General features: G+C 40.4%; 1 protein-coding gene across 1 annotated transcript; it reads right to left on the bottom strand.

Annotated features, from left to right (window-relative positions):
* Window positions 1-1,393: 1,393 nt before the first annotated feature.
* Window positions 1,394-13,556, bottom strand: gjb9a (gap junction protein beta 9a). The gene is made up of 4 exons (XM_061696287.1): window positions 13,358-13,556; window positions 8,582-8,797; window positions 4,104-4,405; window positions 1,394-3,991 (listed from the first exon to the last, which is right to left on the bottom strand). Exons 2-4 carry the CDS (start codon window positions 8,750-8,752, stop codon window positions 3,649-3,651), a joined length of 816 nt encoding a protein of 271 aa, XP_061552271.1. The 5' UTR covers window positions 8,753-8,797; window positions 13,358-13,556; the 3' UTR covers window positions 1,394-3,648.
* Between the last annotated feature and the right edge of the window lie 528 nt (window positions 13,557-14,084).

Here is a 14,084-nt window from a genome sequence, read left to right as displayed (position 1 = left end):
CCATATTGACAGGGGGGGGGGAAACGCAATTGTTGAAGTTTTTGCTGAGTTATTAAAAAAGAAAAACTGAAATATCACACAGCCGTAAGTATTCAGACCGTTTGCTGTGATTACTCATATATTTAACTCAGGTGCCGTCCATTTCTTCTGATCATCCTTGAGATGGTTCTGCACCTTCATTGCAGTCCAGCTGTGTTTGATTATACTGATTGGACTTGATTAGGAAAGCCACACCTCTGTCTACATAGGACCTTGCAGCTCACAGTGCATGTCAGAGCAAATGAGAATCATAAGGTCAAAGGAACTGCCTGAAGAGCTCAGAGACAGAATTGTGGCAAGGCACAGAGCTGGCCAAGGTTACAAAAATATATAAATATTTCTGCTGCACTTAAGGTTCCTAAGAGCACATAATCCTGAAATGGAAGCCCTTTGGGACGATCAGAACCCTTCCTAGAGGTGGCCGTCCAGCCAAACTGAGCAATCGGGGGAGAACAGCCTTGTTGAGAGAGGTAAAGAAGAACCCAAAGATCACTGTGGCTGAGCTCCAGAGATGCAGTCGGGAGATGGGAGAAGGAAAGATGAATGCGGCCAAGTACAAGGATATTCTGGACGAAAACCTTCTCCAGAGAGCTCAGAACCTCAGACTGGGCCGAAAGTTTACCTTCCAACAAGACAATGACCCTAAGCACACAGCTAAAATACCGAAGGAGTGGCATCAGAACACCTCTGTGACTGTTTTTGAATAGCCCTGACTTAAACCCAATTGAGCAATCACTGGAGAGACCTGAAAATGGCTGTCCACCAATGTTTACCATCCAACCTGACACAACTGGAGAGGATCTGCAAGGAGGAATGGCAAATGTTCCCCAAATCCAGGTGTGAAAAAGGTGTTGCAGCGTTCCCAAAAAGACTCATGGCTGTAATAGCTCTAAAGGTTGCTTCTACGAAATACTGAGCAAAGGGTCTGAATACTTCTGGCTGTATGATATTTCCGTTTTTTCTGTAAACAATTCCGGGTTTTTTTTCTGTCAGTATGGGGTGCTGTGTATACATTAATGTGGGAAAAATGAACTTAAATGATTTTAGCAAATGGCTGCAATATAACAAAGAGTGAAAATTGAAGGGGGTCTGAAAACGTTCCGTACCCACTATAGGTACCAGGATCTGAGTAGTGGGGATGACTGTTCTTATCCTGGTTGAGCAATCAAACTTAGTCTCTTAATGTTTTTGTTCTTTTTGAGGGCCGTTTATATTTTGTAGACAAGCAATCTTGATTCAGCATTTTTGGTGGAATCTGCTGCATACTTTGGTACCTAAAGAAAATTATATTCATTTATGTAACGTACTTTTTTTCAAGAGATAAAGTAACACAAGACTTTCCATAGAGTTGTTTTTTCATGTATTTTTAATTTATAAAAATAAACATTTGAAAAGCAACACATCCTGCATACAATATTTGTATCCTTAGGGGAGCTATAAAAGTTACAGTATGTATTGTATTGACTGGGACATAAATCGCATTATAAACGACTTCAGTATACTGTATCAGTGCCACTAAATCCTGGCTCTGTATGCAGATAATATGGAGGTCAGAAAAATATGTGCAGAATAGTTTCTGCATCAAGCGTTACAGCACACAAAAATTCTTTGGACAGATGTAACCTAAATTAAACCATAAACACATAGACATGCCTTAGTAACCCAGGACAAAACAGTAAAGTACAGTCGAGTCATTTACAGTAGTTTACAATCAGTTTTTGTCCATTGTTTTTCCATCAAGATTAAAAAAAAAAACATACAAATCCTGAATGTTTTAACATTTAGCGTCGTCATTTCTTAGTGGAATCAGACTTAAAGAACAAAACATCTATAAGATACTCTAAAGGTAAGAAGCTATTAGTTTTCTCAGTCCAGATGTAAAGTAACTGTCTCTACAACAGGATGTGTCAGCACTCGCACATAATTTACAAGTGACTCAAAATTAAAAGTAAGCAAGTATAAGACCAGGATTCGTTTTCCAGCTAAGACTCAAATCCACAATTCCAGACCTGAATGAGCTCCTGTGTTCTGTGTTTACGCCTGTAAACAAGCAAAAAGTGTTGGCTGATATGACACATCCACATGGGGCCTTCTCCTGCTGGGGCTGCGATTCAAGGGCTCACCTTCAAAATAAAGGACATTGAGACCCCCCGCCCACTATTTTCTGTACTACAACACACATTTGACTTCAGAGTCGTATTTTCTGTACTACAACACACATTTGACTTCAGAGTCGTTCATTGTAGAGCGTCAACAACAGAATGCACAGCTCTGACAGCTTTATACCCATTTGACAAAAGCACGACTTCTGGGGATGTCTTTGTTGAAAGTGTGGCGCCCTCTGCTGTATGTCTTTACACAACGTGCTAAAAGTTATTATTTTTTTGTCCATTGGATGTTTTTTTGGTTCCAGAAGAAATAAAACAAAAAAAAAAAAAACCAACAACAGGTAATGTCATTGATCGTTTCGGGCAGTGCCTACAATAAATGAAGTGTTGCTGCGTATAATAGTTTCCATAGCAACAACATCAATACTTTGTGCAATTACCATGACCTGTGAGACCATTAGTCTTTTGAGCTGGATCTGAACAGCTAATTATCAAATAAAATACAACAGTATTTTATGAGCATATCATACATACATTATACATAGTTGGACAATTACAGATTCTCTTATTGCGTGATATCTACAATTATATAGAAATTGTAAACATAACCATCATTTGTCGTACTCGGAAATATATTTACAGACAGGGAAAAAAATGCCTGTACATTTTTAAATGGTGACATATTTATTTGAACTCTCTTAAATTAATGCTGAAAATCTATACTTCAATTTTATATTGATTGATTAACTTCACTACCATTTCACTGATTTATAAAAGGTAAAATCATAAATATTACGTAACTGTTCAAATACTTATGGCCAACTATGAAACTCATCTGTGGTGTGACTTTCCCCCTGGTTTTAAAATAAAGATAATGTAATTATAACCTTTCTGACACTACATTTATAAAGAAGCAGCTGCAATTGGCTGGGCGACCAGTTCAGGGTGTACACCGCCTCTCGCCCAAAGTCAGCTGGGACAGGCTCCAGAACGCCCGCGACCCTAGTGAAGATAAGCGGTACGGAAAATGGATGGATGGACGGATCACCAATGGTCATGCCAATTTTAGCGTAACATATTTGGATATATTATATTCTATATTACATTTAAATAAGCATAAGCACTTTGTCATAAAATAGAAGGATTATCTTCCAAAGCTGCGCCTGGTAAGCACCCGTAATGGCAGCACAAAGGTCCTAAATCTTCAGCCAATGGGCTGTGTGTAATTTTTCAAAGGAACAATGCAAATGTTGGCATGCACAGGCTGGAGCTGCAATGGTGCTCAGTATTTGGGCTGGTGAAGTCAGTTGCAGGGTGTTTCTCCTTAAAGATGAAGAGTTAGAAATGTGTCATTCAAACAAAGCATTTATGTTTGTCCTCCTCCGTAGGATGCAATGTCCTACAGCATACAACAAAGCATATTTTCAGTCCATAATTTGATATCCATGAATTGACGGCGTACAGACATCTATTAGAGAATGAATGCATCATGACTGGAGGTCTAAAGCATTGTAGTTGCACCAATACCTCTGGTCTTCTCTCTCTTATTTAAACTTAGCTGGCTCTCAACTAATGTTGGATCAGTCTTCCTGTACAGCGACCTGGGTGGGGCCATGTTGGTGAGCTCATGCTGATCAGCAAACACCATTCTCTCATTCTCATGTCGGGCCTTTAGGTATTTGACGATGCGCTTGCCAATGAGATAAACCATCTCACAAATGCACATGAAGATGCAGAGTGCACTGGAGGCGACCATAAACAACATGAAGATCTTTTTCTCAGTTGGCCGGCTAATGAAGCAGTCCACAGTGTTTGGGCATGGATCCAGTGAACACTTGGATAACCTGAGAAATAATGGAGATGGGATTACTCAAACAACAGCTATTCCTCTCATTCTAAACAGATTATTGAGAAAATAAAAAAGATTGTACTATATGAAAAGGAATGAATAATTACTTTGGCAGGTCATATCCGTGGTAAATCCGATATAGAATGTATAGGAATGAAATGTCGAATCCAGCTTTGAAGACCAAACTAACTAGATAGGTCCACCACAGCCCTCCTCTCTTCTTGCCAGGGTTGGCATACAGGTGGGAGCCATGGTGCAACGCCACATACTTCTTGTCCTTATCTTCCCGGAATTTGACATGAGCCATCACCAATAGAGACGGACAGGTGACAAAGATCAGCTGCAGTGCCCACAGACGGATGTGGGAGATGGGGAAGATGTGGTCATAGCAGACATTGGTGCAGCCCAGCTGGAAAGCAAGCGTAAGAAGTCAAAGAAATGAATTTGCATATGCGATCCGATAAAGAGTATGCGCAAGCTATTTCCGGATTCGGCAAAACGGTTCAAAGTTCTTCCTCCCGCTTCGGGTGAATGGGAAAGGGGCCCGTGACAAAGCAACCGTAGGGACTTTTTTTTTTTCAAACACCAAATGTCACAACACAGCCTACCATTATAATCACAAAAATCGATATTTAGCCTTAATTTCTGTTGATATATATCTTAGAATATTTGTATCAATAAATGATGTACATGTATTTCACTTTTATCCAAAGACACCAACCATAAAGAAAACTAAATTTTGGCAAGATGGGCTTCAAACAATCGTGTAATCAAAGCATGCATGCTTGTAAGCGTAGCATACACAGGAAGTCAGCCATCCTGTTTTCCGGGTTTGGTCATGTGACGTAATATACTAATGAATACTAATGTCAGCCGCATTTCCAAAGAATACCGACCCCACCTCACATTGGGAAAGACCCTGTAACTACCATGTTTTGTTTCTAATTACAGTAATTATACATGCAAATCAGCACATCAGTCGCCTTTCGGCGCAATTTGCCGTTTTGAACTCAAAAGAGCCCATTTACGTGACTTGCATAGATCAGATGAGTTTTTCCTGGGGGGGGGGGGGCGTCGTCGGTTTCGTCATTCGTCTGTTTCGTACTCCTCGAACACTGGCAGCTCGCGGCAACGGTACTTATAATGAATTACAATGATCTAAATGTCGCTCGCTACTTTTATTCATCAATTATTGCTTATTTATCAACTATTTCGTGCGCGAGACTATGTCTTCGACTTCCGCATCGGGCAAGAAAAGTCACATGACCTCACACAACGTCTTCTATTAGGCTTCCCGTGCATAGGTTGTCGGGCTTACGTGGCCACCATTTTGTTACCATGAAGGCAACGGCGCGCTACTCTTGTTTACATCGAGACGAACAAAAACATCAGCTTTCATGTGCTGCAGTGTTTATCTGGCACTGTCTGCCCAACCGTGGAGATTTCAGCTCACTTATAACTTGAGAAAACACCGTGCTATAAATTGCAAGTGTTTTTGTTGTTTGTTTTTGAGTAAAAATATATATTTTTTTTTATTATTTGTGTTATTTACTCAGTACTTGAGTAATTATTTCACTGTGTACTTTTTACACTGACGCAAGTATTTTTTTGGAGGACTACTTTTTACTCTTACTTGAGTGCAATGTTTGGCTACTCTTACATTTGAGCAACATTTTTGCTCATTAGATCAGCCCTTGTATTTGTTGCACTGGTCTTTTTGTATTTTCGCGTTGAGGTGCCGCGGGTCGTGGCCCTGGTTGTTGTCCCAGCGGAACCGCGAAGCACATGTAACATCGGCGACATCCGCTAGTACATCTTGTATTAATTAGGAATCCCGCCTACAATTATCTAATTAGTTTACAGATGTTAATGTTAAATGCATTAGGCGACGGAGCGATGTTAGGGATTATGTCACAACACAGAATGAACTAACTTCAAATTCAGAAATGGCCAATAAAAACAGAAAAATATGCTACTTAATATTTTCCTGGAGGATGCATTAGGGATTAAGGTTTAAAGTTGGTAATGGTGAAAAATTACTTGAGACAGACAATGATTTTAGTCAATTCTTTTCTAGAATGAGAGTGCTTAAAGAGGAGGATGTTAGCCATGTGGCACAGCTTGAAGCAGGCATCAGGTGCGGGTGGAGATGGGCCTGGCTCAAATGAGGCAAATAAAATTCTAATATTAATCCCTCTTGAGGATAAGCGGTAAAGAAAATGGATGGATGGATAATTAATTTGCACATCAACATGTACTTGAGCGGTGTAAATAAATGTTTCTCTGCGTGAAAAAAATGTGTTTATGTTGCCTTATTGTCCTCTTCAGAGTCTTCCAGATTGCTTAATTTATGTTAAAATCAAAAACATTCCCTGCGGGGGCCCAGGAAGTACAATGTTTTTTTTTTTTTTTGGGTCACCTTTTTCATGCCTTTGTGTGTGAAGTGCTGAAAACCTGGAAAGACTGAGACCAATTTTGTACTGAATTGTTGAGATCTTGTGCTAAACTCTTTTTCACCATCTCAGTTGTCCGGATTTTTGGGGCGGGGCTAAAAAAGCACGCACTTGGGCTTTCTGGCATGAATCGGCCCTCCCCACAACATACAGCGGGTACGGAAAGTTTTCAGAGCCCCTGAAATTTTTCCCTCTTTGTTATATTGCAGCCATTTGTTAAAATCATTTAAGTTAGTTTTTTTTCCCTCATTAATGTACACACAGCCCCCCATATTGACAGAAGAAAAAAAAACTTAATTGTTGAAATGTTTGCTGGTTTATTAAAAAAGAAACACTGAAATATCACACAGCCGTAAGTATTCAGACCCTTTGCTGTGACACTCATATTTAACTTGGGTGCTGGCCAAGGGTACAAAAATATTTCTACTGCAATCAAGGGTCCTAAGAGCACAGTGGTCTCCATAATACTGAAATGGAAGACGTTTGGGAGATGGGAGAAAGTTCTGGAAAGTCAATCTTCACTGCAGCCCTTGACCAATCGGGGCTTTATGGCAGAGTGGTCCAACGGAAGCCTCTCCTAAGTGCAAGACACATGAAAGCCCACATGGAGTTTGCTAAAAAAGAAAGGAAAAAAAAACACCTGAAGGACTCCAAGATGGTGAGAAATAAGATTCTCTGGTCTGATGAGACTATGATAGAACATTTTGGCCTTAATTCTAAGTGGTATGTGTGGAGAAAACCAGGCAGTCCCAACAGTGAAGCATGGTGGTGGCAGCATCATGCTGTGGGGGTGTTTTTCAGCTGCAGGGACAGGAAGACTGGTTGCAATCGAAGGAACGAGGAATACGGCCAAGTACAGGGATATCCTGGACGAAAACCTTCTGCAGAGTGCTCAGACTGGGCCGAAGGTTCACCTTCCAACAAGACAGTGATGCTAAGCACAGAGCTAAAATAACGAAGGAGTGGCTTCAGAACAATTCCGTGACTGTTTATGAATGACCCAGCCAGAGCCCTGACTTAAACCCAATTGAGCATCTCTGGAAAGACCTGAAAAAGGCTGCCACCAACGTTCACCATCCAACCTGACACAACTGGAGAGGATCTGCAAGGAGGAAGGGCAGAGGATCCCCAAATCCAGGTGTGAAATCTTGTTGCATCATTCCCCAAAAAGACTCATGACTGTAATAATTCAAAGGGGTGCTTCTACTAAATACTGAGCAAAAGGTCTTAATACTTCTGGCTGTGTGATATTTCAGTGTTTCATTTTTAATAAATCTGCAAAAATTTAAACAATTCCGTTTTTTTTCCTGTCAATATGGGGTGCTGTGTGTACATTAATGTGGAAAAAAAGGAACTTAAATGATTTTGGCAAATGGCTAAAAAAAGAGTGAACATTTTAAGGGGTTCTGAATACTTTCCGTACCCACTGTAAGCGAAAAGCCAGCCTGAGCGCTAACAAGCTAGCTACCGAGCTAAGGAGCTAACGTACCAAGCTAACGAGGCAGCAACCTCACTCGACTAGCCGCGGGGTTGTCTAATATGTTAGCACCCCGCTCTATGTCGATGTGTCTGGGTCCCCGCATAACAGAGACACTTTAGGGAAAGTTAACTGTTTATTAAACACAGCGGCACGCACTATTCACACTGTTGAGCACATACTGTACAAACGATCACGTGATCCACAGGTGAAGGTCGAGCAGGACGTCATTTCAGCACATTCAGAGGACACGCCCACAGGTTGGCAATTTTCTTTCATTCATTCCAATTCGGCAGGCTTGTTAACAGTACTCTTGCCTGTGGTGCGTCAAATTTTGTTTTCCCTTTTACTTCAAAATCGATAAGTTAGCTTCTTAAGAATTTTGTTCACTGCATAGAATTTTGTCAATTTAGCGCCGCTAACAGTTAAGCTATGTTGTTGAGACTGCAACAGCAAAATTAGCCCACGATGTAATTATATTTGGCCCGCAAGACCATATTAAATGTGTATTAGAGCTGAGAGCTTTTAAATTTTGGACGACCGTGAATTTGAGTCTGGCGTGCCCTATTTGGAAGCAACATGCAGTCAGTAAACTGAGGAAATGTAGTCAAATGCTCATATTATTCTGGCGCAGTACATTTCTCCTCTGTCTTACCTGTCGTGTGTTGCACACAAAGTCTTTGCTCTCATCGCCCCAAACTCTCTGTGCTGCCACCACAAATACTAGCACACGGAAGACAAAGATCATGGACAGCCAAATCTTCCCGAACGCAGTGGAATACTTATTGACTCCGTTCAATAGGCTTCCAAATCCCGACCAGTTCATCTCTGCGGCCTGAACTTGTCTTGTTTAGAAAAACAAGAGCACCTCCTGCAGGAGAAAGCGAACAAATAAAGAAAAAAAGAAAAATGTTGTTGGGACAAATCATCGTTGACTGACTGGTTCTCAACACACGAGCCCGGCATGCGCAGTCTTGCGTGAAGTTCGTCATACCAACTCAAAAAAGCAAAGTTAAGAGCAAGTGCGTATTTAGAAGGCATGGCTTTGGTGCTGTGTTTCTCACAAAACCAATTTAAAAGCCAGTGGACTGTGAAAATAAAAAAATTAAAAAACTCTGTTTTCATTTAAGTTAGTCATATGATCAGGAGGCACATATATAGTGGATATAAAAAGTACAAACACCCATTCCACGTTTTTGTATATGTATAAAAAATGAGACCAAGATAATTCAACTGTTACATATAACCTGTTTAACTCATTTGGAAAAAGGGGGAGTAAAAATACACAACTGAGACATGGTTGCGTAAGTGTACACACCCTCTTATAACTGGCGATGTGGCTGTGTTCAGAATTAACCATTTACATTCAAATTGGAGTCAGCACACACCTGCCACCATTTAAAGTGCCTTTGCCACAAACACAATTTACCTGTTCTACAGGTGGGCTTTTCTTGACAATAATTTTGTCCTGAAGGTTTTGTGCTAATACTGACTGATATTTGGAACTGTTCATAATTACCGCCAAACACAGCCCCAAAAGCATGATGCTGCCACTACCGTGCATCACTGCATGGTGGTCTTTTGGTGATGAGCAGTGTGCTTGCGCCAAACATACCTTGTGGATTTATGGCCAAAAAGATTTCAATTGTGTTTTTGCAAAATGTAGCTGGGCTTGAATGTTTTTCTTTGTCAGATAAGACATCCATCTTATCTTATCGTATCTTATCTTGCCACCCTTACCCCACAGCCAAGACATACAGTACGAGGTTCATTAAACGGCCAGAAATCTTGCAGCTCCATCATCATTGCTGTCAGCCTCTTGGCAGCCTCCCTGACAAGTTCTTCTTGTCTTTTCATCAATTTTGGAGCCATGTCCAGTTCTCGGTAATGTCGCTGTCGTGTGATATTTTCTCCACTTCAATCACTGTGTTTCCATGATATATTTAATCCTTGGAAATTCTTTTTTCCCTTTTTCTTGACTGATACCATTGAACAATGAGATCCCTCTGATGCTGTGGAAGCTATGACTTGCGCTGCAAGATGTGACTACAAAACGTCAGGAAAAGCATACTAGAACATCTGAACTTTATTTGGGATTAATCAGGGGTACATTAAATGGTGGCAGTGTGTGCTGACTCCCGTTTAAAATAAGTTTAAATGTGTTTGGTTAATTCTGAACACAGCTACAACCCCAATTATAAGAGGATGTGCAGACTTGTGTAATCACTTTATCTCCATTTTTTTTAATCTTAAAATAATTTATCTTGGCCTCTTTTTTATACCACAAAACCTTGAGATTTGAATAGAGGTGGGTGGCCTTTTGTAGTCCACTGTAACTGTGCTCCACACAAATTCTGTTGCCAAGTAATTCAAGTACTGCACAGCAATTTTGTTAATCTAAATTGCTGTTGTCTACTTGATTAAAATCTTGTTTTTTGTTTAAAGTTTCAAAAGGGTTTTTATGCCTCACAATTTTTTACATTTAAAAAAAATACCATTGATTATTTTTATATCTTGTTGATACTAAGGCCCTATTTTTGTGAACAGCATAACTGCATGGTGGGCGGCGCAACTGTACGCCAGAGGCGGATTAGACCAGTTCGTAGATGAGGGCAGGCGGGCTGCACCACTGTAGGATTGTTTAAAGCCGACTTAATTTACTGCCAATCAAAGCGGCTCCTCTCATTCCCTTTAAATCGCACAACTAGTCTCGACAGATACATCTCTGTGCAGAAGTGGACGATGCGTAATCGCAGCGATCCGTGCGTGAGTGGAGTATTGTCACTGCTATGGCTGGTGTGGTAACAGAAAATGTGAGCGGGTAACCCTTATTAAATACAGAATGAGCTGGTGATAACCACGGGTGACTTAAATGTCCTCAGTATCTGTCTCCCTGTAGCCCAATCAAATTCACCACAATCGCGTTAGACCAGTGGTCTACTTTGCCCCAAGTCTCGGACGTGGTCTGAACAGGCGTAATTCTAGACCGACTTTCTGCCACCAAATTGTCACTCTGCCAGGCAAACTCCATTACACAAAGTGAAAATTATAACTATTATCACTATGTGTGTGTGTGAGAGTAAGTGTGTATTTCATTTGTTTATGGCGTCTCGTGTTTCTTTGTTGTAACCTGACAGAGGAGAACATATTTTACAATGGTGACAGTTAAACACTGCAGATTATCCAAATTCGGATGGATTAATTTGATAGAAATGTTTTGAATATAGAGCAAATTGGAATGTCGACCTGCATCTCGAAACGTATTGTGGTTGACTTTGGAGATTCCAATGTAATGTCCTTCATGCAATCTTATGTTGCAGCCATGCAACCATGTGCCTTTTACTGATTGGTGCTGACGAGTGGAAACACTGATGTGTATGAGGTTAAAGTGGTTCAAGCAAGAAAAACCCAGATGTAACCATCTATATGAATCAAGCAATATTCTCAACCTTGCTTGTGTATGGTACCTAATTCCAGGACTGTGTGCGTGTTTGAGTCTTATTTGGAAAACCGAGGCCATTGCTTGCTCGTGTTTGCCTCTGTGTTACACAATTGTTTTAATCTCATTTGAAAACAAATTAACAATAACATACAGTGGAATGTCAAAAGTTGTCCATGGTTCTGTCTGTGACTTGGGTCTGCTTCCAATTTCTTTTCATTTCAAAACAACAATTCTATTAGAATCGATTATAGCCGAAATAAAAATCTATTTCAACTTTTGCCTCTCGTCCTACAAATCTAAAAACAAGCTAATAAGTCATAATACGACAAAATAAAAAAATAAGTATACAAAGGCAATAAATATGCATACATAGACATAGGCAGTGTGAACACGGAAGTTATGTGAGACTTCCTGAAGGCATCCAGTTGAGTTTTTAACATTGTAAATTGTGAAAGGGCATACTTTAAATTCACCGCTGTATAATAGAATTGAACAAACAAGTTATATTCTCATCATTAACATTGTGACACAACCCTTACTGCATGTGCCTAAACGATGAGTGCCCCCCCCCAAAACAAAACAAAACAGAGGTGACTTTGGGGTGGACATTTTATTCTTCCTTTGTAATGTCGATTTAGCCATGCAATATTGTACCACGCAGCCAGGTCTAAGACGTGTATCACTCTCACTCTCGCGTCATAATAAAATCCTTTTCTGGTTCTATGATCTTAATCCTTTTTGCCCTGCTTGCCATCACTGATAGTTTATGTGGTGGGATCATTGCACAAACGCAAATCACACCCGTGGAGTCAATCCTTTTGGACTCACTGACATCTAGTCTCTCAAGAAATGAGGTGTGTCAGAAAGGTTTCAGGGCTGATACGTTTCAAACCCAAACTACAAGCCATGAGTTTTCCGCTTCAATGTGGGCCAGACAATCAGTCAAGACATCTACAAAGAAATCATGCGGCGCTTGCTTCGTCCAGTGTGTGAGAAGAGGCGAGAGTTGTGGCTAGGTCACCATGACATTGCAATTGGATCACAATGTCCTAAGCACCTGACAGTTCCTGGCCAAGAGGAATGAACATCAGTGTGCTGGAGCAATCGCCCTACTGACCGACTGCTCCTTGTAATGTTTTTCCTCTTTCAATAGCTCAAGGACGTCATCAAAGAGACCCGTTTGGAAGACGTGGATGACATTAAGATGGCCGTAATGACAAAGGTGTGGAGGATTCCGTAAGAATCCTTCTGAAGAGCAAGAAGGTGTGGCAAAAAAGACTGGGAAAGTGCATTCGACTCCATGGGATTACTCCAAAGGGGAAAACTTGTAGTTTGTAGATTGGATTTGAAATACTGTATATCTTTTGTGACACCAGTCCTGGAACATTAGTGACAAACCTCATATTCTGAAGCAAGGCATCAGTAAATCACTTTATTGTTATAGTTACCCAAGCTGTACAAAAAAAAAAAGGAAAACCATAGCTCTCTGCATTCTTTCAATATTAGTTGGTTTCGAAAAAAAATGGGTTTGGAATGGAGATGTATGTTTTTAGATGACTGAACGCAGGGGAGGCTCAGCATTGAGGACTATTCTGCTTCGTCTACCATCATGTACATTAACATACAGTATATATTGTACCCTCATCAATAAGCACCATAGAAACAACCAGCAAAACATGTCGGCATGCTTGTATATTAGGTTGTGGATGTTTTTTTTTTTCTCACTTTATCACTTCTTCAAACTTTCATCGGTCCCACCAAGAGAAAAATATAACCCAACATCAACAATAACTTAAGTTACACACACATTCCTTGTAAAACAACCAGTTGTTTTTGCTCGAATAACTTTTAGACTAAACATCTTTACCTTCGGTCTGTGTAATGTTTAATCCTAGCTGCCTACACACTCATGATTCTGTTCAGAGGAGACTTTTGAGCGTGTGAGACAGGGAAACGTACAGTATGACAATAAGTCAGATTTAAACTTACCTGGTGCTGAGACCTTCTTTAAACTCTAAAACCTAATTTCCCCCCCAAAAACAAAAAAGTGTCAGTTTACAACAGCTCAAGTTAGGCTGTGAAACAGCTGCTAAAAACGATTTAACACTTTTCTGCCTTTCAGGGTTTGTCTGTGTTGTACGCTCTTTCTCCAGAAATCTTGCCAAACCAGATTCAGCAGCTTCTACGTCATCACACACACACACACACGCGCGCCCACACACACCTACATTCACACACGCCCTGTCTTGTCCGTAATCAGAATGCAGAGAGACTCAAGCTATGAAATACAACACCCGAAGGAATGGGAAAGAAACAGTCAGACTGTATACTTAAAAGGAAAATAGGACCAAACAGGATCCTCTGATTATTTATGTATGCATTTGTGTGTGTTTCTTAAAATGTGCTATTAGGGGAAAATAAGCCATGTCTGAGTGAGCCACACCCTTTTGTGTGAACTCATTGCAATGAAATGTTTCCGTGGATTCTGTAAATCCCATTGGTGTACGTCTCTTTTTAACGTGAACATGATTGCAATACTACCAAGACAATCCTCTTCTCATTTTATAAGTGGCATCTATCCGTCTGTCTATCTATCCATCTATCTGTTTATTTGTATGCCTGTCAATGTGAATACCTAACTAACTTTCTCATGGTTGTGTTGTCTTAAACAGGGAAGACCCATTACCACGATGGCGCAACGTACATTTGTACGTAA

This window comes from Phycodurus eques, chromosome 14, assembly GCF_024500275.1.
Source record: "Phycodurus eques isolate BA_2022a chromosome 14, UOR_Pequ_1.1, whole genome shotgun sequence".
In the NCBI taxonomy this organism is placed as follows: domain Eukaryota; kingdom Metazoa; phylum Chordata; class Actinopteri; order Syngnathiformes; family Syngnathidae; genus Phycodurus; species Phycodurus eques.
Note: the sequence above shows the minus strand (reverse complement) of the source record. Positions and strands in the feature narration are given on the sequence as shown.